This window comes from Chrysemys picta, chromosome 9, assembly GCF_011386835.1.
Source record: "Chrysemys picta bellii isolate R12L10 chromosome 9, ASM1138683v2, whole genome shotgun sequence".
NCBI lineage: Eukaryota > Metazoa > Chordata > Testudines > Emydidae > Chrysemys > Chrysemys picta.
The window spans coordinates 91,763,707-91,787,727 of NC_088799.1; the positions used below are offsets into that span (position 1 = coordinate 91,763,707).

The 24,021-nt window shown below is 43.7% G+C and overlaps 3 protein-coding genes across 3 annotated transcripts; 2 read left to right on the plus strand and 1 right to left on the minus strand.

The window, feature by feature from the left end:
• The first annotated feature begins 1,807 nt into the window (after positions 1–1,807).
• On the plus strand, positions 1,808–10,919 carry LOC101944121 (putative defense protein 3). The gene is made up of 5 exons (XM_024105998.3): positions 1,808–2,094; positions 4,280–4,392; positions 5,931–6,046; positions 6,694–6,758; positions 9,732–10,919. The coding sequence occupies exons 1-5, from the start codon at positions 1,890–1,892 to the stop codon at positions 9,830–9,832; spliced, it is 600 nt and encodes a 199-aa protein (XP_023961766.2). The 5' UTR covers positions 1,808–1,889; the 3' UTR covers positions 9,833–10,919.
• Position 10,920: 1 nt separating this feature from the next.
• On the minus strand, positions 10,921–12,862 carry NDUFA1 (NADH:ubiquinone oxidoreductase subunit A1). Its single transcript, XM_005298951.4, has 3 exons — positions 12,721–12,862; positions 12,185–12,274; positions 10,921–11,059 (listed from the first exon to the last, which is right to left on the minus strand). The coding sequence occupies exons 1-3, from the start codon at positions 12,820–12,822 to the stop codon at positions 11,039–11,041; spliced, it is 213 nt and encodes a 70-aa protein (XP_005299008.1). The 5' UTR covers positions 12,823–12,862; the 3' UTR covers positions 10,921–11,038.
• A 299-nt stretch (positions 12,863–13,161) lies between these two features.
• UPF3B (UPF3B regulator of nonsense mediated mRNA decay) lies at positions 13,162–22,649 on the plus strand. Its single transcript, XM_005298950.5, has 10 exons — positions 13,162–13,462; positions 14,248–14,354; positions 14,499–14,605; positions 15,889–15,987; positions 16,628–16,738; positions 17,295–17,338; positions 18,380–18,568; positions 19,046–19,206; positions 20,131–20,443; positions 21,492–22,649. Exons 1-10 carry the CDS (start codon positions 13,334–13,336, stop codon positions 21,633–21,635), a joined length of 1,404 nt encoding a protein of 467 aa, XP_005299007.2. The 5' UTR covers positions 13,162–13,333; the 3' UTR covers positions 21,636–22,649.
• The last annotated feature ends 1,372 nt before the right edge of the window (positions 22,650–24,021 follow it).

A 24,021-nucleotide genomic window follows, 5' to 3' on the forward strand; every position in this document is an offset into this window, starting at 1 on the left:
TGTGACAGGATCTTTGGGCTTTGTGTTTAATTGATTCCCAAGCTGTCTCCATCTTTCAAAAGATAGGCTGAGGCAGGAAGCGTCATGGACTGAAAACAAAGCCACGTGAGCTGAGTTAGCCTCCATGCCAGCTAACCTAGAACACCGTGTCCCTATAGCTCCCGCTCAGGGTGTCCTTAGAAACGTATTGGGGTCTCAGTGCTTAGCAACACAAACAATATTTTAAGACGCAGACAAGAGATGGGTCCACTCAGAGCCCCCTTCAAATGTGGGGAAATTCAGATCGAAATGTTGGGTCTAATTTGGGCCAAAGTTCTCCTGAATGCTGCAGGAGAGCCAGGGGAGTTCCATTTACTTGAGTTCATGTACTTTTATTCTCCACTCACACTGGCTCCACCCCAGTCGAGCTCCTCCTGATTTCCCCCAGGGTGAGCAGAGTAGATCAAATCTTCTGTTATTTAATGGCGTTTGTTCCCTGGTTTGCACTCTTGATGCCCCACAAAGGGGTCAGGGCTGTTTTTCTCTTTCCTTCCCTGCTTGCCTCTGCCTACAACAAACTCCCTTCCCTTTCCGTGGCTCTTTAATCTTCTTAGCCTTGTGAAGGCTGCCGTACATTTCTCACCAGCAATGGGAACAAATGTCCGTTTGTTCTTGTCAGGGGACAGAGAGCACCTGGCCAGCCTTGGCATTTGCCATACAAGCAGAGGCTTTGAAGGGAAAGTTGATAAGCCCTTTCAACTTTTTTATGATAATGTTCAGGAATTCTGACTCATACATCTTCAGCAGCTCCCTTGCATTTTTCTAGTACTAACTCCTATTTGGCTGGAAAGCAATTTTGTTTCGGTGAGTGAGTCTAACCAGAGTAATAGCAATTCAATGGAAAATGTCACTTCTAAAGGTGTAGATTGCGATCAGTGAATTTGTAGGTAATTTCACTGTGATTATGTAAAGAGAAAGTCATGGACCCTTCACATCTCCAGGCCACGGGTTCGTTCTGGCATCACTTACTCATGAAGGATTAATGCCAAAGAGCGAGCTGTTAGGACACAGAATGTAGGGAATGGATGGTCGGGGATTGATAATGAGGATATAGAGTCTTTAACCCATAGAACAGATTTGTTTAAAGTCCAGGCTGGTATTGGCCAAAAATGACTACAATCTGATAGCTGCTCAGTGACCTTTTACAGCAAAAATAGGGGTTAGTCGGAGAGCCAGCAGTCCTGAATGCATGAATGCGGAGTGGGTAGGGAGGACAAAGGCAGCAGAGAAGGATGGGTTACGTTTTTGATTTGCTTTCCTATAGAGCACCAGTACTAATAGGGGAACTGCCCTCCTTTCCCAATTAATGCTCAGTATATAGAGAGGGGCCAACTGTGTGAAGCTTGGATTCGGGGGGCTCAGCTCTAGAGGTTTGGTTTAGACCCATCTGCAGCAGAAAGCAGAAAGCTCGCCTTCTTATTCATCCCTACAGCATCATGAGTCGTCTTGGTCTCTACACAACACTTGAAGGACCAGGTTCCTGCCCTGAGCTGCTTACAATCTAACTCAGACCAACAGAAAACCAGGAACAACCCCAGCACAGGGAGGGTTGGAGACCCCTTGGCAAGGCGATTAACATAGGAAAGCAGGAGAAAGAAGTGGGTTGTAAGGAGGGAAGTGAAAGCAAAATACCCTTAGTTATTCTGAAAGATCCCTTATGCAGATAGCTAATAGCTAGAAATCACTGAACACAGCCCTCATTCAGAGGGCGTGTGCGCAAAAAGCATTCAAAACCCAAGGCTAGAAAATGAATTTGTTGAGGGTAAGTGACTCAGCAGAGCCCTGCTCCTCTTTCCTCCGTCTTAAACGTGGCTGCAGTCAGAGAGGATTTATTCTTGGTTCCCCCAGTCATGGCTCACTGGAGTCCTTCACTTCTTGGCTACATCGTCTTTTGGAACATTATTCGTTCACGTGTTGCTTTTCCAACAGGAGCCCCAGCATCAGCCTGTGAGAATATGATGCCTGTGCATATGGGGGTCCAGCCCCAGCCAAGTCCAGCCCCCTATGAGATCCAGATTGATGTATCTTCCTTCGTGAACAGGCAGCCGATTAATGGTAATTAAGTTCCAACGTCTTAACTGGATTGGTAAAATTCACTTAAAATCCATGATTTCTTCATAGTTTTGTTTGCATTTGGCATGCTTTCCGTGTAAACGGATCAGTATTATTAGTGAGCTTCTCTTTTTCACCATGTTTTCTCCCTAAAATGTGTTTAGTAAGTTTCTGTTTAGTGAAATGAATTAAAACAACTGTGAGCAGATCAGCAGGAGAGGATCAGGAGAAACAAACTGAGAACTACATGGAGATGAGAAGCTGACGTTACAAACGCTATGCAAGTTATTTTAAAGTCTGCCAGGTCTGTATGCCAATCAAGTAATCATGATATGGCTGCATTCTGTTATAGTGACGCTGATAATCTAGTGATGAATCAGACAAGGGTTAGGCCCTCAGAGGATGAATCCAGCATCTGGCAGGATTGGGCCAATGCCATGAAATCAGTGGATGATTTTAACTGGCACCAGATAGCTAAGGGAATTCTTAACTGGTGCAGGGCTATCACCGATAGTTCGGTGATTTGTTTCTGTACCAAGGAAGGCAGTAAGCAGAAATTAACATCTGCTAGCTCTTTGGTGGCCCATTTGAAATGAGTTGGTGGTCAGATGCATAACTGAGGCTAGAGAAGAGATGTGACCTTCCCACGTCCCATAGTCAGTGGCAGAGTTGGGAATGGAAGCCGGGAGGCCTGACTCCCTGTCCTGTATACTAGTAACAAGACCATCCTTCCCCCTGCTGACTCACGCCCGGTTACTTGCTTAGCGTACAGTTCAATGTCTTCTTCATTTCCTTTCAGTCCCAATATGTCTCTGATGTCTTTCTTCTTCACCTCTCGCTATGGCTACCATCTGACCCTCTCTGCCCTCCTTTTCCAAGGGCTCAGACTCCCTCTCTTCACTTCTCCCCCAGTCCATTCCTCTTCTGGTTCTTTGTTACCCTTGATCCTAGAACGTAAGAATGGCCATACTGGGTCAGACCAATGGTCCATCTAAGCCAGTATGTGGCTAGTGCCAGATGTGTCAGAGGACATGAACAGAACAGGGCAAATTTGAATGATCCATCCAGTTTCAGTCAGTCCCAGCTTCTAATAGTCAGAGGTTTAGGGACACCCAAAGCTTGCAATAGTGTCCCTGACCATCTTGGGTAATAGCCATTGATGGACCTATCCTGCAGGAACTTATCTAATTCTTTTCTGAACCCAGTTATACTTTCAGCCTTCGCAACATTCCCAGGCAACGAGTTCCACAGGTTGACTGTGTGTTGTGTGAAGAAATACTTGCCTTGGTTTGTTGTAAACCTGCTGCTTGTTAATTTCACGGAGTGACCCCTGGGTCTTGTGTCAAGTGAAGGGGTAAATAACACTTCCCAATTCACTTTCTCCACACCAGTCATGATTTTATAGACCTCTATCATATCCCCCCAGTTCTCCTTAGTCATCTCTTTTCTAAACTGAACAATCCCAGTTCTTTTAATTGCTCCTCATCTGGAAGCTGTTCCATACCTTTCATGATTTTCATTGCCCTTCTCTGCACTGTTTCCAATTCGAATGTATCTTTTCTTGAGAAGAGGTGACCATCACTGCCTGGCGTATTCAGTCCTGTCTCCTTGTACACCCTGGCTGCCTCCTGGAGGTGGAATGTGCTGCTGTTCAAGGCCAGGAAAGGAGGAGGAAGCCTTAGGTGCCGGCTCAGAAGTCCCAGGAGCTGCGAGAACAAGCGAAAGAGGAAAACTTGCTCCTTGTCCCTAGCCCTGCTTATAATCTCAATGGGAGCGGCACCCAGTTACCTGAGGGCAGAATTTTATCTAAAGCCTTTTTCACAGTCAGTCTCTGTGGTACTTATATTGCCCCAGGCCCATAGTAAAGGAGCACCTCACCCAACTTGCAGTCCCCTGTGAGACAGAGAGCTAGTATCATCCTTGTTTTGCAGATGGGGAAATCAAGGCACAGATAGACTAAGTGACCAGCCCAGGGTGCCATGGGAAGTCAGTGGCAAAGAGGGAATTGAGCCAGCGTCTCCTAAGTCCCAGGCTGGCACGCTAATCACTGGGCTAGTTTTGCAGACACAGCTGATGTGCAAAGATATAGCTGGTATATCTTTGGGGTTATTAATGGTAGTGACAGTTTGAGAAGCCAGCCCCAGCTATGGGTGACTAACATGCGACAGATGCATATACTATCTTCCAGTTCAGATTGTAGGGCCGGGATACAGAGGCCTGTTGCTGGAAGCTCGCACCTTTGGCTCCACTGCTGCACTTGGCACTTGGCAGAATCCTGCCAATAACACTAAGTTCTTACAGGTAAGCTGGGAGCTTCTCATTTCTAGCCTTATGGGGCATCGTGGCTTAATAAATACTGTGAAATTAAATGGCGCGAGAGAAACAACATGCAACAGCAAAGGCAGCTGGGAAACAGGAGACACGATGAGCTGTCCTGGGATCTCAGCGGTGGAGCAGGCAAGCTGGATCCCCAGGAAAGCAGCGTGCTCTGCCTCCCTCTCCCCCATACACACTGTGAGTTGTAGGAGACTACACACAGATGTGATGCGACCTGAGTAACCATTAACTCTCCCAGTGCTCGCTGCTTGGAAGGGCACAGAAGGGGTTACACCTCCATCCAGCTGGGCAGAATCCACAGGTTTGCAGGGCGTGGATTTCTTTCTCCACTGTTCCCTGTTCATATCACAGCTCTCTGGAGACCTCAGAATGGGGGATGGAGGGGCCGGTGCTTGAGGCCTGTGACTTCAGTGGAGCAGGGTGGGAGCATTTGGATTGATCAGGGCACGTTGCATGGGATGTCTATTACCCAGGCTTTTGATGAGGGGAGGGGGATATCGTTGCTAAGGAAACAGGGTTTTTTTGTTTGTTTGTTTGTTTGTTTACCAATTGATTGTACATGCACCTAGTGCAGTGGTCCCCAACCTTTTTCTGTGGTAACCCCCCCTCACCTGTAATGCAATCTGTCCCGTGGGGCTGGAAGCAGAAGCCACAGCCAGGAGTCAAAGCCATGGTCTTGGCAGGGCCAGGGCCGGTGCAAGGAAGTTTTGCGCCCTAGGTGAAACTTCCACCTTGCGCCCCCCCCCAGCCCTGCAGCAGCTCCCCGCCCCCCTCTCTGCCTTGAGGCTCCCCCCTCCCCCGCGGCAGCTCCCTCCCCCAGCTCACCTCTGCTTCTCCCACCTCCCAGGCTTGCAGCTCCAATCAGCTGTTTGGCACCGTAAGCCTGGCAGGGGAGGAGAATTAGAATGGGGGTGGCATGCTCGGGGAGGGGGTGAAGCAGAGGTGAGCTGGGGTGGGGAGCTGCCGCATGGCTTCCTGGGCCAGGGGGGTGGGGAGCCGCCGCGGGGAGGGGAGGGGAGCTGCCGCAGGGTTCCCCACCCCAGCTCACCTCTGCTACGCCCCCTCCCCGAGCACACCGCCCCCCGCCGGCAATGACAGTAATTGCATGGAGTGGCCGCTGCGCTGGGAGAGGGAGTCTGAGCCGCACGTGTCAGTGCGCCGCCGGCAGCCCAACCCAGGAATGCTGTAAAAAAAAAAAAATTGGGGGCACCGCTGTTTGGCGCCCCCCAAATCTTGGCGCCCTAGGCAACCGCCTAGTTTGCCTTAATGGTAGCACCGGCCCTGGCTGGGGCCGGAGTTGGGGGCAGAATGGGGTTGGGTGGTGTTCCCTCCCCACCCCCAATGGGGGCTGGTCCCAAGGCCCACTGCTCCCCCCGCCCCAAATGTTCCTTCTGTATCACCGCAGGGGAGCACTCTCCAGTTTGGGGATGTGTGTGACAGGTACACTATTCATTGTAACTAAACAAGTAATACATGGATTGATATTCTTTTTTTTTTTGCAGTGCTCTGGAAACCCAAAAGGTGCGATTACTCATTCTAACACCGAGTTAAAAACAAGCCTGACCACTTATACCTGGCTGCCCCCAATCTCTGGTTGCCCTGCCGTTATTACATTCATGTAAGTAGCTTCATGAGAGAGTTCCCTTTTAAATGAAATCCCCTCCCCCTCCAATGGACATCTCAAACACGTTTTCTTCTCTTTTCTCTACCTATACATAATACAGTCAAACAGTTCAGCCGTTTAATATAGGGCAGGATTTTCAAAAGCACCTGAGTGATTCCAGAGCATAAGCCCCATTGACTTTCACGATCTTGTGCTCCTAAGCCACTTAGGTGCTTCTAAAAATGTCACCCACAATACATTAGGGGCTCAATCAGCAGCAGGGTCTCCCCAGACAAGTGAAAGCTGCACGTAACTAATGAGCGCTGATTCACACCATTCGGATTACAAATGATCTTAAAGCAGAAGAATGTTGCTATACTGCAGGAATAGTATTCTGATCCTTTCTGGGAGTGGAAGGATCTTCAGTTGGGAAGCCTTCTGAAAATGTCAGCCGCAGCTCACTTTTCTGTGTGCAAGACAGGGTGGATTCCCTTTTCCATGAGGTTAGGCTTACATTACCATTTGCTCATGAATTTATGAGCAAAGCAGCAATGCCATCACAGAAGGGCTACAATGAGTTACTGGAATATCTTTGTAGGGTGGGAGGGGGAATTCTTCCCATTTTATAACCATGTTCCACTGTTCTGTTTCCTTTTGAACAGGGCAACTGTAGCACAGTCTCGTGAAGTTTATTGGCTCGGTATCAAATCCAAAGTGATCTGGAGAGGTGAGTAATTAGTGAATGTATCATTCCAATTTAAGGCAGCGGATTGTGTAGCTAACTGCCATTAATGCAAATAGGAGTTAAAGATGCATCAAGAGAAAAGCCACTGATGTATCAGAAATGCAGAGAGTGCTAGTCTGCGTGCAGAGTGCTCTGAAATTATTTTTCTTCACCATACAAGGGATCAGTTCAGTTCACTAAGCTGGAATTTACATATGTAGCTCTTTGTCTCTCCTCCTAAATCATTCACTCCAGCCCCCTAAACTTTGTTGCTCTTCTCTGAACTCCTTCCAGTCTGAGAATATATTTCTGCTAACATGGTGCACAGAACTAAGTGAAATATCCCAGGTCTCCCATGAAGATATGACTCGTATTATGGAGTAAAATGTCAGCCACTGCTACTGGCTAACGGGAGTCTTGCACAGAGAAGAAAAAATAGACTAGTTACTCTAAGAGCTGACTCTCTCCTCCATCTGGAAAGGGGTAAAAGAGTAACTTGCCCCACTAGGAATTTGTGTATGCAAATATCGAAGTCATCAGAAGGGTAGAGAGCTGGTTTTGTTTCTGGTTCTTCTAGGGAATGAGTATCTTCCTCTCAACTCAGCTAATCAGAAAACTTTAACTGCGTTGAGGGCCAAATGATGCATACTAATGTAACCCTACTGGAAAGGGTGCCGTGTATGCTGTTGCACAGCCTAGGACAAAAAATGAGCCACTATCTCTCTTTCAGTGTTAATTATATGAAGACTTAATATCTGCAGTTGCTCAAATCTGGGTCTCAGGGCGCACTTGTGGGAGCTCAGGGTTCAGCCAGTGGGGCTGAAGCCCCGAAAGGCACCTCCCATGGGGCTGAGGCCCCAAACCCTGGCAGGTATGCCTTGGCTCTTGAACTTCTGAAGATTGTTGTATGTGGCTCAGAGGCTCAGTAAATTTGGCCACCCCGGCATATAGCATGCTAGTCTCCAAGCCTGTTCAGTAACACAGCCTAGCAGTAGTGATCCAAACTACGCAGGAACAGACGTCTGCTAAAGTGGCTCCAACATAGGTATTAGGTAGCTCCAACATTGTTAATTAGGTGGCTACTTATGACACATTTGAGGCAGGGAGTGGGAATCAGGCCTCCTAAATTCTGTTGGTGACTCAGCATGTGATCATGGATAATTCATGTAAACCATGCCTCAGTTTCACCATCAGTAAAACAAGGATAGGCAATACCCCCCTCACACGGATACTGGGGCTTAATTAATTAATGTTTGTAATGTGCTTGGAGTTATTGAGTAAATAAAAGGAAGTAAGATACTGTTACCGCCTCTTCAATACAAAAACAAAAGCTCATTTTCAAGCTGATTGCTCATTAGGAAGAACAATTTAAAGGCCATTATTTTAGAGATTGTCTCTGCAACTTGCTTAGGGATCATTAATCCAGGGCTTTAGTGTGCAGTTAAGTGTTGTTCTTGTCTTACATAAGAGAAACAGTACTAATGACTTATAATCTGCCCTTACATGCAGGTGGCTTGGGTGATGGTAGTAGCCTGTGATATACAGGAGGTCAGACTAGATCAGGGGTTGGCAACCTTTCAGAAGCGGTGTGCCGAGTCTTAATTTATTCACTCTAATTTAAGGTTTCGCGTGCCAGTAATACATTTTAACCTTTTTAGAAGGTCTCTTTCTATAAGTTTATAATATATAACTCAACTATTGTTGTATATAAAGTAAATAAGGTTTTTAAAATGTTTAAGACGCTTCATTTAAAATTAAATTAAAATGCAGAGCCCCCCGGACCGGTCGCCAGGACCCGGGCAGTGTGAGTGCCACTGAAAATCAGCTCGCGTGCCACCTTCGGCACGCGTGCCATAGGTTGCCTACCCCTGAACTAGATGATCTAAGGGTCCCTGCAGGTCTTAAACGCTGACTGTATAGGGGAATTGTATAAGAGTTTGAGGGATGGTAGGAGGTCTCATTTTAAGTGGAAAAGACAAGCTCTGAAACCACAAATCATACTTAATTCAAATGCCTAGAGTGAAGGGGATTTGGAACTATTCCCACTGAGTTAGCTAAGGATCAAGCCTAGGTAATTCACCAGAAAAGCACTATCTAGTTGAAGTGCTTTGACACAAACAGCACAGGTAGTATCCAAATTTTACATTAAGTGTGTCTCATCCAAAAATCAGCTCTCTTTATTGGTATTCATTTATTCTGTAGCTGCTTGGTTTAACAGCAAGAACACTTTTGAAATGTAGTTAATCCGTTCTAGTCTGACTCATGGAATGACTTCCCTGAGACAGGAGCATTATATTTTAAAACCAACATAATAAATGATAGGATTGGCCCTATCAGTCAGAAAGGGATTCAAAAGCAAGACACAAAATGTCTCAAGTTATCAGTAAGGACACATAAGGCAACTGTACACCCTTTGAAAACCTGCAACTACACAGAACATACAAGGAGTGAGGAAGTCATTTGATATGGTTGTCAGATTAATAATCAGGGTAGTAGTATAAAATGGCTAGAGCAGGAGACTAGGCACTTGTCTCACTGTGCTCCATTTTGCAACTGACTTACTGTGGGAGCTGGAGCACGTCATACAACCTCTCTATGCTCTGGGTTTTCCATCTAATCTAGGTACAATGCACACATCTCAATCGTTGTATAAAACATGCGGTAAATACACAGTAGTTTGAAATGTTTCTTAGAAGTTAATGAATGTCCTGTTCATTGCTTCCACAATCAACTGTGCTTAGACTTTGTTAATCCATAGATGTTGGTTGTCTGAAAAACAACAGTGATTACTAGGTACTGCCACTGATTGTGAATAGGAAGTGAACAAGTGGCAACTACTCGTTGCTTTTTCCCTATAGTTAAAACAGGGTTAAAGGGGGGGGAAACTGAGGACCACACTAGTATCAATGTTGCCTCACCTGTGTAATGAAAACTAGTTCTAAATTGAAGACATTTATTTTGTTTTCCAAACTACAGATTCTAAAGCTACATGTGGTGCTGAGAAGCTTACATGGACAGTAATTATTGTGACAATGATGTCTTTCCACTTACTGCTTTTACCTGGCTACTTATATTAAGTGTTGGCGTTTCAGAGGATCTATTAAACGGCTAAGGAATAAATACAGACCATGTATACAATCACTGCATTTGCTCCTGCCATGAAGTGGATTCTGGAAGCCTAAGGCCTTTGTCTACACACGTTATACTGTTTTTAAACTATACCAATATAGTTAAAGTAATGCAGCCCTCTAGTGCACAGTTATACTGGTACAGCTTATTCCCTACAGGCACATTATATAAATAGAACAATGTCCTCTCTCTGGGTATTATTCTCAACCCTAACCAATGCCATTTTAATATTACATGATTTGTATGTAGACTAGGACTAAGGTTAAAGTTGAGTAGTACAAAGCTATAGTGAAATCTCAGAGCAGCTAGAACTGATCTGAAAAACAAAATTAACGCCATGCATTCTAAATTAGAACCTACAGAAGATCAAACTCATTTGATTTGTATAAGGAATGGTACACATCAGGATATCACTACTATATCTGTATACCTTTTCATTATACATCAATAGTACAAAACATCTTTCAGAATTAAGACAATGGCATTGTATTCGCTAATGGTACATTAATAGTAGTGGTACACTCCAGAAGTAATTTCTTAAAAGGCTGGTCATTTCTTTAAGTAATGACTGTATTGCTACTATTCTTTGCAACCTCTCCTTTTTAAGAAGGGTATCCTATAATTGATTATGTGACAGCAGAAGCTGATGCTTTTAACAGCTTTATAATGAATAAGAAATTAAGGCTTAGCATTACTCATTGCATGCCAATTTCATGAGGGGGGACACAATCTCAATAAATGGTTATTTTTGCTATTTACAGCAGCTTAGTAGTCTATTACTGTATCTGCAGAGAGTTATACAAGTTTCTGAAAATAACAGGTATATAAATAAAATAGATTTAACTCTCTCTGGCATGCCACTAACTTTCGTTGCAAGTTTCTTAGCTGGAAGCACATCTATAACTTTAGGGTAATTGCCTACCTCTGTTGTGTATTCCTTTTTGTATGTTTGACTGCAGAATGTTTATGGTTGGCTGTATTATTTTCAATATACACCTTTTAAAGTTATACCAATAAAACAAGTGCAGAAACCCACTTTCATTTTCCAGGTTTATGTGCAACATATAACACATTGCATCAAATATACATGCATGTTTACTGGAGCTAAACTGCTTCGTACAAGAACTAGGACTCTTCACTCAATGAGTTGCTTCTTAGTCAATGTTCTCCAATCCCTGAAAAATAAAAAGTGAAACACTCTTAACTATCCATACAGAATTTACACCAATCTCACCGCCCCGTTTACGTTTCTCAGAAAGTACACATCTTTTTCTAACCATAAATTCCTCAGCAGAATAAGAAGTTAGCATTGTCCAAAAAACATGCAATTTTTTAAAAAAATGGGGGAAAGAATCACAAAAGCACAATTAAGCAAACTCTAGTGATAGCATCACAGAAGTTACAAAGGGAAGAGACCCAATTCATCAAGGCAACCCTGTGCAAATTATACCATCCCTACATACCGTGACTGAAGGTGATCTGAAAAGGTTTTTCAAAGGAATGTTCTTTACATTAGACATTTAGGTCTTGTCTGCTCAGGAACACTCTATGCTAACTGCAGAACCAGTGAAATTACATCATTTTAGTGGAGAGTGAAAAGTTGAGCAATTCAGAGGGAAAGGAATTTTGTCACTGTTTAAAATTTGTGTTAACCCCTAATTTCACTTTAATGACTAAATAAGGCTTGGGGAAAGGATGTAACAAATTAAACATTCCAACCCCTTCTACTAATGCGACAGCTCATAATACACATGCTTAGAAACATCCCAGAGACCCCTAGAAAAAAACAGACCAGGCCATTTCTAATAAAATATTACAGGCTTTCTTTGTATGTTATAAAGCAACAAATACAGGCACTCAAAAAAGCCTTTTGCATGTCACCTTTAAGTACTAGCAGTAGCAAGTCTTCACTGAAGATATCAAGTGAGAATGAAAAGACACTAAATGCTAAAAGAGTCAGGCTTGGGGTGTGCACAGAAGATTGCATCCAGATTTGAACCCATCAAAGCAAGCCAGTCCACTGATTAGCTGTATGACAATGCATTAAAAATAAGCACTTGTTGTCTGCACCAGTTAGAAGGCTAAGTTCTACCCTCAGTTACCATCAAGACTGAAGTAACAGAGAGCAGAACCCAGCCAAGGGTCTAACTCAACTCAAACAATAGCTAGTGCTCAATGCAGAGACATACAACTGTCATTTTCAACTCCTGGTTAGTTGAATTTTGAGGCGTTTGGATTTTGCAGAGTTCAGCTGCCTTGTATTTATAGATCTGCTCCGTCCTAGGTCGGAAGGAATTTACCTTGGACCGATAGTATTCATTAACCCCCGACAGTCGCCTGTCTCTTTCCATCAGGTACCACTGGTAGGGATGGCGAGCGATTCTCTTTTCCTGCACACACAGAGCAACGTGTCACCGCACTGGGAGAACGGGGCTTGGACACGGCGCGGAGAGGGGAGCAGGATCGTGCCGCCTGGCCTGGACAGCGAGCTTGGGCTCGGACAAGGCCCCAAGTAGTTCCCGGGGTGGGGGAAGGGGAGCGGCGCTCTCTGCTGGACTCCAGCGGCTCGCTCTGCACAAGCACCGGGCAAGGGGTCCGTCCCCCGCGTCAGCTGCCCCCCCCCGCCCACTCCCCCCCCAGCACCCGCTCCCCTCCCCCGCCAGCGCCCGCTCCCCCCCAGCACCCGCTCCCCTCCCCCGCCAGCGCCCGCTCCTCCCCCAGCACCCGCTCCCCCCCCGCCAGCGCCCGCTCTCCGCGTCACCCCCCCGCTCCCGCTCCCTTTCCGTCCGGAGCCGGCCCAGCCCCCCGCCCCTCCTGGCTCCGCCCCGGCCCTGACCTTGCCCCCGTTGAGGTATCTGTGGATGTGGATGAGGGACACGCCGGGGATGGTCAGGAACAGGCCCATAATGGCCGCGCTGGGCAGGATCTCGTACCACATCCCGGCGTCCGCTCGAGCCGCTACCGACCGCTACGCTAGACAGCCGACCCCAGGCCTACAAACGCGCATGCGCAAGCAGCCCCAAGTCGCCTGCGCATTAGCCCCGCCTCCGGACTACCCACAGGGCACCGCCTACCCATCATGCATCACGACGGCGCGCCGCCGCCATTGTGCCGAGGCAAAGGCCGCTGAAGGGTCACGAGTGCAACAGCGATAGGGCGGAGCTAGGCCCCCCGTGACTGTGGCGGTGGCGGCGCTTGGCGTCCCACTAGGCCTGCCACGGCTGCCGGGAACTTCCCGTGGCCCCGACGACCTGCTGGGAGCATGCCGGGAGCGGTCGCCCCCGTTAGCCCCAGTGCATGCCGGGAACTCCCAGCCCCACAGTGCTGTATCCTTGAGGAGGCGCCGCCGGCGCCAGGCGGCGGTTCGTGGCCCTTTAAGGCTGTGATCCCGCGAGAGGCGCAGCAGCCAATGGGCGAGAGGGGGCGTGGCTCGCTGGCCGGAGAACGGGATGAAGGAGGATAAGGAGAACACTAGGCCTAAAGAGAAGCGGGCGCCCGGGGGCCCCCTGGATCTCAGGGGGGGCGGGGAGCCCGAGCGGCTCGAGCGGCCTAAGGACAAGAAGGAGACGCTCAGCAAGGTGAGGCTGGGGGCGGGGCCCTCGGGACCGCTGGGACTGAGGCTCCCTAGCTCGGGGCTGGGGCTGGCGGCGCTTCCCCCTCTCCCGTGCCCCGGCCTGCGCTCCTGCCGCCTGCCCTGGGCCCTGGCGGGCTGCTCCGTAGAGCCCAGCGCCTCAACCCCCGGACGGGGCCTCTGGACGCTGTTCTGGGGATGGGGCCAGGCAGGCCCAGGGCGCCCGGGCGAGTATCTGGCGGTGTCTCGTTTTTCGGTGCCCAGCCTGAGATGCCGAGATCTGATGGTTTGCCCAGGCAGGTGCTGAGCTCGCGTGGCGCTTTGAGTGTTGGCAGCACTCTGCAGAACCAAGGCCTGGGTGGCATCCGGACCCACTGGCCACCACGTGGGAAATGTTTGGCCCAAGTCACTTGCCCAAAGTAGCAGTTAGTGGTAGACTAGGGAACGGCGCTCAGGAATCTTGCCTTTGAATTCCTTGCTCTAATCACTTAGGGCCTGAGACTGCTCCTCCTGGGAAGTGAGGAGGAGTTTTTTCTTTGACTTAAGTGGGTGCTGGATCAGGCCCCCAGTCTTTCTGTGCTTTCTTGAAGAATTGTGATGTTTCTAGATCACTCAGTACTTAAGATATAAAAATGGCATTGAAGCCAGGCTGGGTGAAATAGATTTCCACATTCTTGACATGAGCCACAGTTGTTGACTTAGCTTTGTTATCCTATGGCATCTTTCAGGTAACCTCTGAAATAAAGTCGGGGCAGACAATAATTTTACGCTCTTAAAATTCTTGTGTTTAAGGTGGTAATTCGACGCTTGCCTCCTAGCTTGACTAAGGAACAACTTGAAGAACATCTTCAGCCTTTGCCTGAACATGACTATTTTGAATTCTTTGCTAATGATTCCAGGTACAACACTTCAGGTTTCAATTTTTTCATGTAACTCTAGTATGTCAATTAATGTACACTTGTCTATAGTGTGTATAGTTAAAATCATCAGCAACAAGCCAGCTTCATTTCCTTACACATTGCTATTTTTCTGTCCTTTTGCAGTTTGTATCCTCACATGTTTTCCAGAGCATACATCAACTTTAAAAACCAAGAAGACATAGTACTGTTCAGGGATCGCTTTGATGGTTATGTTTTTGTTGATCACAAAGGCAAGTAAACATAAAACTTGGTTATATACTAAAATGTTTGTATGTCAGCTATATTAAATGAGATTTAGGAGATTGTCAGGTAGTTTAGTCCCAATTTTTTTTTTCTTTTAGTGCCATAACTATACTTGGGCACCATATATCGAGATTAAATACGGGGTGCTTGCATGTAGTCTCTTCGATAAACTTCATGACACTTTTTGTAGTTAGATTTTAAATACAGCTTAAAATAATAACAATAAAATCCCCTTTTTAAAGCAATATTAGTGGTAAATTTTCTAAACAAACTGCTTAAGAGGAATTCTAGCCCATTAGTAACTTACATGTATATAATCTAAGTTTAGTTAACTGTTATTTCAATATGTTATGTGGTTTTTTGGGAGCATTCAGCACCTAATACTAAAGTCTTATAATACTAAGGCTGATATCCTCTAACACACACATTCTGGGTGAAATTCTGGCTCCATGGGAGTCTTGTGCACTGTTTCCAATTGACTTCCAGAATTTCACCTGAAACTCTTGTTTTATTTGGCTATTTTTATAGATATATATATATATATATATTTTTTTTTTTTTTTAAGAGAGATTTTACTTTTAATTTTTTTATTTTTCATCTTCCACCAACCAGTTGCTTTTTGTGAAATGGAGCTATGACAATTGAAGTCTCAGTTATTCAGAAGTGGCCAGCTTCATGTTCCAAGCATCAATTTAAATTACCTAGATTCTCTGAAACTACTTCTCTGTTCTGCATGGACTTTTTTTGTCAATCATATTGGATTTTGTCAAGAACAGAAATTTCCCCTTTCTCCATATTCCCATTTGAACACACAGAGCTCTCTCTCCCCCTTCCCCACCCCCCCCAGTGAATGAAGCAGGAATTGGGGGTTGGGGGGGGGACAGCATGTGATCATAATGCATAACTATCGGGATGCTGAATTAAGGTTGCCTGAGCAACCTTAGCTCTGGCATTTCCTAACTTTTGAGTATTACATTTTGCAACTTTAACTTTCTTTTAATGTAGTATTGTAAGTATTTTGTGTATAGGCTGGAAAGTGCTTTGAGATCCTCTTGCGATGAAAGGGTTATAAATAATGTTGTCATGTGGTCAGATATATAAACATAAATTTCATAGCTACTATCTATTTATCTGTTCTAGTATTGTTTCTTATAAACATGCCCCAGTGTCCCTCCCCCAATATAATACACTGTCAGGAATTTAGTGTGTTGTGTTTTTTTTTTTTTTTTACCTTGGTGATTAAACAGTTTGAACATTTTACATTTAACAGGTCAGGAGTATGCTGCCATAGTAGAATTTGCACCTTTCCAAAAATCTGCAAAAAAGAAGAATAAGAAAAAGGATGCCAAAACTGGGACTATTGATGATGGTATAACTACTAGGGTTGGTTGTTTGTATGCATGCATATGTGGAGATTTATGTGGTGCATGGTATCTAATAGAAATTTGAATTTATTTTGACTGTGTGGTGTCCTAGTGTAACAATATGTTTGATACTAAACACTTAACGTGCAACAATTACATTTCTGTTTTTCAAAATAACTTGTCTGTTTTACTATAACAAAAGTACTTAAGGTATTATTGATATTATTATGATAGTACCTAGTGGTCCCCAGCAAGGGATAGGGTCCTGTTGTACTAGCTAACACCCACATATGTAATGAAAAGATGGTCCTTGTCCCAGTTAGCTTTTGTAGGCTTGGTACACTAGAAGAAAAACAGACAATTGCAAAACCAATAAAATATCTTAATAAGCACACTATGGAATAAAGTTGTTAAAATCTTGCATTATTACTATTAATTGTGTACTTTACAAAACATAACCAGACATGGTTCCTGCCTCCAAGTTAGATTTAACTTGGCTAAAGATAAATATTGGGCAGCAGCTCGTAAGACTATATAACCCATTCTTGTTTGTTCATAAGTTTGAAAATGCAGAGTGACTATTGACATTCCCAGAAGAGGGGTCAGTATGTGTATTTTGTAGCACAAACCAATCTTTCTCTCCAGACCCAGAGTATAAGAAGTTTTTGGAAAGTTACAGTGCAGATGATGAAAAGTTAACATCGACTCCTGAAACACTACTAGAGGAAATAGAGGCAAGAAACAAAGAGTTAATAGGTATGAAAACTTGTATGTGAACCTCTTCTCACAGTATAGGAAGACATACGAAGTACAATATTTTGTAGGTTTGTGACTTTTGAACTTTGGGGACTCTACATTCCTTTTTAGATTATTTAGTATCATTAAGTCCTTAGAGTAATACTACTAGTGAAGATCTACTTTATTCATCCCTGTTCCAGTCCCTCTTCTTAGTTTAAATTGCATATAGTAATCTTCTCCGCTACCCATACTAAACACCTGTGTTATGTGCTGTTAAATTCCAGTGATGGGTGCATTGGCTCCTTTAATATTAGTACTGTGGGATGGGAAGTGATATATAAATGTAAGTTACGACTCATTTAGTTTAGCTAAAACATTAAATGAGGAGACATAGCCATTTATAAGTAAATGAAGAGTATACATTTTCAAGAAGAGAGAGAAGTTGTGGTACAAGTAAGACTGAAACCGAGCAAAATTTAATATAGACTGAGATAAGACTTTCCCATCTAACTTATGCAAACATATCTTGATATTTGTAAAGGCAAAAATATTTATGTTCTTAATGTTTATTTAGCTAAAAAGACAACTCCCCTTCTGAACTTCTTGAAAAACAAACAGGTATGATTTCTCTGTATAATCTATGTAGAATCTTTTTGGTTACAGTTTTTGATAACTTGCTCTTAGAACTTGTGTATGTACAGTGATGTCTGTATAGTAAAATTTTCTTTTGTGGTAAATGGATCTAAAGACCTTGTTTTAAATAATTCTCCCAGAGCTACAGAATTGTTCAGGTAGGTGGGAGCACTTCCTGCTTCCTTCTCTCCTCAGAAGAAAGTTGTGAAACTTTAAAAAAAAAAAAAAAAAAAAAAAGGCAGGGATGGGGGGAGGAAACGTCTTACAACTGATTGTTCTGCTACGGGACTGCATCCTGCTGCCTAACTGAATCCATGCTGCTCAGCAGATGGTAAGTGTAGTGGAGCAGATCTAGTGCATGCTTGCAGAGGAAAAATATAGTGTGTACAGGGCCTTAGTCTAATAATTATAATCATGTTTAAAATGGGGTGGGGTTTTCTTGTACTCTGTATCCCAAATACTTGGGTTCATGCTTAACAAACTGTGTGTTTTAGCAGGGATTGATAGTGGCTTCCAGAGAATTGATATCAAGCTATATTTCGCTTAACATGGTGGTTTAATAACAGTCCTTGTCACAGTGGAACACTGAGCGATGTGAGCTGCAGCTGTGTGACTGGCAAGCCATCTTCGGTGTAACATACTGTTTGCAGCTACCAGGATTTAATTTAATGCCCTCTTGGTGTTTTCTCTCCTATGAACCTATTTTTCTTTCAGATGTGTTTAACTTTTTAGGGTGGGTTCTGATGTGTGGGTGTTTCATTTTAACTTCCATTAAAATATGGAGTTAATGATATCTGAAATATACATAATAATGCTGCTCCAGTGAATTTTGAAGCTTTCAATAAGTTGCTTAAAAGTAGGATACAACGGGAGACACAAATGTTTTATAAAGCTGTATATTTTAGAGAATTTTGTGTCATTTTAGGACATGGTATCTTATGGAACTTTTAAAAGTAACTTTTTTTCTAATGTGGGAAATATTTTTTTTTTGTTTGTTCTCCCCCCCCCCCTCCCCCCCCTTTCCAGAGACTGAGAGAAGAAAAAAGAGAGGAGAGGAGAAGAAGGGAACTGGAAAGAAAAAGACAAAGAGAAGAAGAAAGGAGGAAATGGAAAGAAGAAGAAAGAAGGAAGAGAAAAGAAGCAGAAAAACTGAAGAAAGTTGATAAATGCCCAGAAAAAGAAAGGGATAAATCAAAGGACGAACCAAAGATTAAGGTACAGAACATGTCATTGTTATAGGCCGTTTTCCTCCCCCTTCCCTGTAAAAGTTGCATACAAAATGTGTTCACTGAATACTTATCCAAGAGTAATTCATGATCTTGAAGGAGTAGACTAGTTATTTCATAATGTTCATGTTTTTGTTAAAGTACAGTAAGGATTTGTATGTTGATTGTTAGTTGCTTTAGTTTTATCTTTAATAAACAATTTTCATTTGAATACTTGTGTATATGCTTTCATTCCCCAGAACATATGAATTTAATATAATCTGGGTAACTGGCTATATTTGATTACCATCTTCAGTATTTTATCTTGTTCTCATACTGTACAGGGAAATGAATCCTATTCTGGGATTGGGATCATTATTTTAGTTGTAGACATTACTACCTCTGAGCATAGGGAGTATGGAAATAACTAGTTACATATATGTATATTTCTCATGTTAAGCAGAAGTCACTTTGTTTTTCTTCACAGCTACTTAAGAAACCAGAGAAAGATGAAAGAGACTTGGAGAAAAAGGAAAAGTTCAAGAAACTGGAAAAAGAAATTGTGAGGGAAGAAAAGGCTGCTGGCGCACTAATCAGCGTGTCAGCCAAACGATCCGATGGGGAGACTAAAGAGGAGAAGGCAAAAAAGTTAGTATTCCAGTACTTAGTAGATGTGATTTACCAAAAAACCCCAGCCTTTCTAGACTAGTAATTTAAAACTTAGGCTGCGCTGTCCAGGAACAGCTTTTGAATTCAAATAAAGAAATGTCTCTGATCTGAATTGTCTGGGAGAGTGTACTCCTGATCGGGGAGTGGGGTGGGTCCATCTGGACTTGAACTATTTCATAGCTGTTCGTTTAATAGACAAATTTTAGTGTTTTATTATAAACACTTGGGCTTTCATTTGAAGATATTTACAAATGGAGCCCAATTCAGGAGGCACAGCCATTGGTCAAAGATGGCTTTAAGCCACCTCTGTGTCCTCCAAATTCTGGGGCTAGCTTTGGGCTTGCACAGTCTCTAACATAAATGAGAACAGCTCCATAGCCTGCACTTATAGCAGCTTCTGAGAGCATAGGGGTCACTTTAAGTCCACAATACTCATAATGCATATCCCTTTAGAGGCCTTGGCAGGAAGGAAAAGTATGGCCATTCTTATGCCAGAATGCAGCCCAGAATGACAACCATATACTACAATAACTAATCCTCACAACATCCATGTGATGTATACAGGTGTGGGTTTCCCCCATGTGTCAGAGGAATGAGGCAGAGATTTAAGTAATTTCCAAGGCCACAGAGGGAGTTAGTCAGCTATGTGACTAGAACTGTGGGACTTCCTATCTGTAGTGTTCTCGCTCATTATCAAGGTTTACATCCTCACTGCAGTTATTTCTGTATCTGTAGTAAAATATGACTGTAGGCTTCTAGGATATTTTAACTCTTGTCTAAAATCTACAAATCCGTGTCTGACAACATTGATGCAAATTTGGAGCTGTAGTATTGATTACACAGATCTGTGGTTTTGATTATCCAGTCTTCTAAGCTTAATTTCTCGCTCTGTTTTTCATACAGACCTGAAGATGAATATGGAAAAGATTACAGGGACCGGGAGAGAGACTTTGAAAGAGAGAGAGAATATGAGAGACAGCAGCGGGAGAAACAGAGACGCCAAGATGAAGAGCGTCGTAGGCAGAAGGAACGCTTTGAGAAAGAAAAAGTTTTTAGAAAAAGAGAGGAAGAGGTGAAAAAGGAGATAAACTCATTCAGAGAGAAAGGAAGGAAAAGTGAGCTTCCAGACTTTACAGGCAACACAGAAAAAGCTGAGAAAATAACCAAAGATGACAAAAAAGAGGATGCAGCTAAGAGAGATCGCATCAGAAATAAGGTGCTGGCTCTTTAAATTCACACCCATTCTATAAGGTCATGTTTGTGGTTTTATAGTAAATGTTAATTAAGGGGAAGGGTCATGCTATTTCTTACCTTTTTGAAATTTCTCCTTCATATAATAATTCAACTGTAAACTTTGCCATCGTGTATGAGGGGAAAAATAGACAGATCTTGTAAGCTTTGCTGCTGCTAAGATGAACTTAGTCTTGGCAAATTTCTTGTTGCCTTTGTAGGAATTATGTACAAGTCCAGCTGTTACTGGCAAGTTCTGAACAAAAGTTAATAAATGTCTGTCCTGGTTTTGCCAGCAGATAAATGTTGGTTTTTTAACTCTTGTGTCACCAGAGAACTGATCTGGTAGGACCAGATTCTTGCAGATGCTGCGTGTGGGTTAATGCCAGAAAGTACATCTCTGTAAGCGAGAGAAAATGATATAGCAAGCAGCCACCCCTATTATACCTTCTCCAAACACTGCAGAGGCTGCTGCATCAGGTATAAGGCACTGCTATGCAGTGTCATGGCACAGACCTCATGTTAATGTACTTATCGTTCTATATGCAAAATACCCCCAAAATATGTATTCCTTCCATTGATAGGAATACATCCAGTTTAGATGTGCATTAATTCTGCATTTGCAGCATCTGTGGGTGTGTGGGTGTGTGTGGGTGTGTGTGGGTGTGTGTGTGTGTGTTTTTTTCATGGTTTTTAGTTAAAAAATGTTCCTTGGGAGAAGCTTTGAAATTTGCTCATGTGCTTGAAGAGGACAAACTGAATTGTTCCTTAAAATATTATCCTTGTGAATGCTTCAAAATACTTGGGTGCATAATCTAAAGCAGCATTCTCATCTGTGCTATTTGAGCAGTTACTCTTCGTCATTGAACTTGTAATGTTGGGTGTCACTGAATAATTAATATTATTTTGGGAAAGTCTGAAGTGGTCTGTGTGGTGTTCTATTTGCCTTTTTTAGTATCATCCCTTTAGAAATTATAGGAATTTGTCTAATAGCCAAAGCATCATACTGTCTGATACCTTCTGATTTATTTCAGGATCGTCCAGCAATGCAGCTATACCAGCCAGGAGTTCGAAGTCGAAGTAGACTGTGTCCTTATGAAGACATGGTTACAAAGTCTGTGGACCAAGGAGCAGATAAACAGGAAAGTGAGACCAGTAATACAAAAGAAGAGGAGTGATTAGCACACAGGCCTTATGTGTTCTGATTATCGAAGCAGCCAAAGAGCATGTACTACGCAATCCAGAAGTGCCTTCAAAGAGAAGGAACAAAGGAAGAAGAGGGGACATTGTGCTGTTGGATGTTTCTGGTTAAAGAACCTCAGAATTTGAAATGTGTTCTCATTGTTATTGGAATTTATTTTCATAGCATCAGACTACAATGGAGAAGAAAATGTTTGCAGTTTGCAAAGTAGAAAAGCTTTTTGTGGCCTTACGTATGAGAAATGCGAGTCATGTGGTCAGGAGGATGGCACCTGGATTTAAAAGCAGAGCTTTTTTGTAAAGCAGTCCTGAACCAGTGTTTGATACACTTAAAAAGAGGAGCAAAGTTAAAGTTGCAGTTTTGCTCAAAAGCTAACATCCTATATTGCTATGCTGCGTGGTGTTTGAGTCTGAGACTACAATAGTTACAAATAAACAGTGTAATCCTAGCACTAAAACCGAGTTCTCAGACTATGGTAGCTGGGCCATCAGTGGTCTGGGGAAGCCTTTTCCTGGTTTTCTGCAGAACAGACCTTTTCAAGATAGAAGCAGTAGGAAGTTTGGAAAGTGGGGAGAGGCCTTATAAAGAATCTTCCATGTAGGAAGTGGATTACTGAATGAAGTAGTTGAACTAAAAGATTGCAGTGTAGGAATAATTTTGTTATTACTGGGTATTTCCTTTTTTGATAAATTTGTCATGTAATGTCGTCTGCCTACCTACACTGAAACAATTTTTTTTTTTTAAATTTTAGTATCGCTGTGTAGAGTGTCTGATTCTTTTCAAGCATTCCCTCTTTTTTTCAGTGTCTTAAAAGTAGGAAACTTGCCATTTCAATCTCTGCTTCATCTTTCCTAATCCATTGGAGTGTTATTTCACAGCCCAGAAGAAACTTCACCAATAATGATCCTCTTTAAGCGAGCAAGTTTTAGCCTTAGCTGTTTTGTACTAAAACCAATAAAATATCTCAAAATATTAAAGATACTTTAACTTACTTGTCTTCAGTGAGACTTTTCTATTTGGGGGCATGACAGAGCTAGCCTTCTCATGAACTGTATTTATCCTTTATCAAAGCTTTTCATATTAATATTGTACATGAGTTAAGATTGTCAAATGGCCTCCAACTCCAACAAAAAAATCCCTGTACTCTGCTGAGAACAGCAGAGAATACTAAACTAATACATCACTGTAGCTAAATTACAGAGCATAATGTTACAGTAACTCCTCACGTAACATTGTAGTTATGTTCCTGAAAAATGCGACTTGGCTGACACAATGAAATCAAATCATACATTAATTCTCATAGTACATTAAAATCCAGCTCCTACACAGGGGAAATCAGTGTTCCAGGACCATACTGTACACTGGGCATGTGGGGCAGGGGGAAATGTCAACTTATAATCATTACTGTCCCCATGTTTTCCACAGACTGTGTTTATTATGGAAGATATCTTGCCGCTGAGGATGAGCAAGAAATCAAGGGAGGGTCTTTTCCAAGGGCTTCTGCCTTGGCCCTTATGCGGCTCACCTCTATGCAGCAATGCCCCTCCCCCGCCCCCAGTGACAGCAGAGTGGTGCAGGAAAGTTACCCTTAATAGGGCAAGAAACAAAGCCGCTCTGCCAAAGAACCTGTGGCAGCGGATTGCCCAGTAGCTCCATGAGAGTTTTGTGGAGATCTCAGAGGCAGATTTCCGTGAAGTGAGGGAGTCAATTAACACCCTGTTCTGCCGCTCACACAAGGCATGTGGTGGTACGCGCATCATACAGACACAAGCCTGCTTTTTGCAACCCTCCTGCCCCCATCCACGCACTTCACCAATTCCCAAAATCAAAGCCACTTACCCGGGCCCTCCCCTCCTGTTTGCGCTTTACTAAGCTACAGCAGCTCTGACTGGCTAGCCTTCTCCAGGGTAGAGAAAAGCTCCTGGCTGCATGCATCTCTGACCTCCTAGTCATCCTCTGCCTCTGGGTCCCGCTCCCTCTCCACATCCTTGTCCAAGATTTCCTCCTCTTGGCTCAGTCCAGTCTTGACTGGCATGCAAGCCACCGAGTATCAGAGTGGAGGTGGGGTTGCCACCGAGTATCCCATCCAGCTCTTTGTAGAACCAGGAGCTCATGGGCGCAGCCCTGGAGCGGCGGTTTGCCTCCCATGCCTTGTGGTAGGCGTTCTGCAACTCCTTCACTTTAACCCTGCCGTGTACTGTGACCCCGTCATGGCCCCTTTCTGTCATGCATCATGAAATCTGTTTGTAGGTATCATAATTTCTATGGCTGCAGTGCAGCTGGGACTGGACAGCCTCCTCTCCCTAAATGCTGATGAGGTCCAGCAGCTGAGTTTTGCTCCAAGCGGAGGATTGCTTGGTGTG

Coding starts and splice junctions, on each gene's coding strand:
- LOC101944121 (XM_024105998.3), top strand. CDS start 1,890: ATGGCTCACTGGAGTCCTTCACTTCTTGGCTACATCGTCTTTTGGAAC. Junction 2,095..4,279: donor GAACAGGCAGCCGATTAATG/GTAATTAAGTTC, acceptor ACTATCTTCCAG/TTCAGATTGTAGGGCCGGGA. Junction 4,393..5,930: donor ATAACACTAAGTTCTTACAG/GTAAGCTGGGAG, acceptor TTTTTTTTGCAG/TGCTCTGGAAACCCAAAAGG.
- NDUFA1 (XM_005298951.4), bottom strand. CDS start 12,822: ATGTGGTACGAGATCCTGCCCAGCGCGGCCATTATGGGCCTGTTCCTG. Junction 12,275..12,720: donor GATACCTCAACGGGGGCAAG/GTCAGGGCCGGG, acceptor CTGTGTGTGCAG/GAAAAGAGAATCGCTCGCCA. Junction 11,060..12,184: donor ATGAATACTATCGGTCCAAG/GTAAATTCCTTC, acceptor TTTATTTTTCAG/GGATTGGAGAACATTGACTA.
- UPF3B (XM_005298950.5), top strand. CDS start 13,334: ATGAAGGAGGATAAGGAGAACACTAGGCCTAAAGAGAAGCGGGCGCCC. Junction 14,606..15,888: donor TGTTTTTGTTGATCACAAAG/GCAAGTAAACAT, acceptor TACATTTAACAG/GTCAGGAGTATGCTGCCATA. Junction 19,207..20,130: donor AAAGAGGAGAAGGCAAAAAA/GTTAGTATTCCA, acceptor TTTTTCATACAG/ACCTGAAGATGAATATGGAA.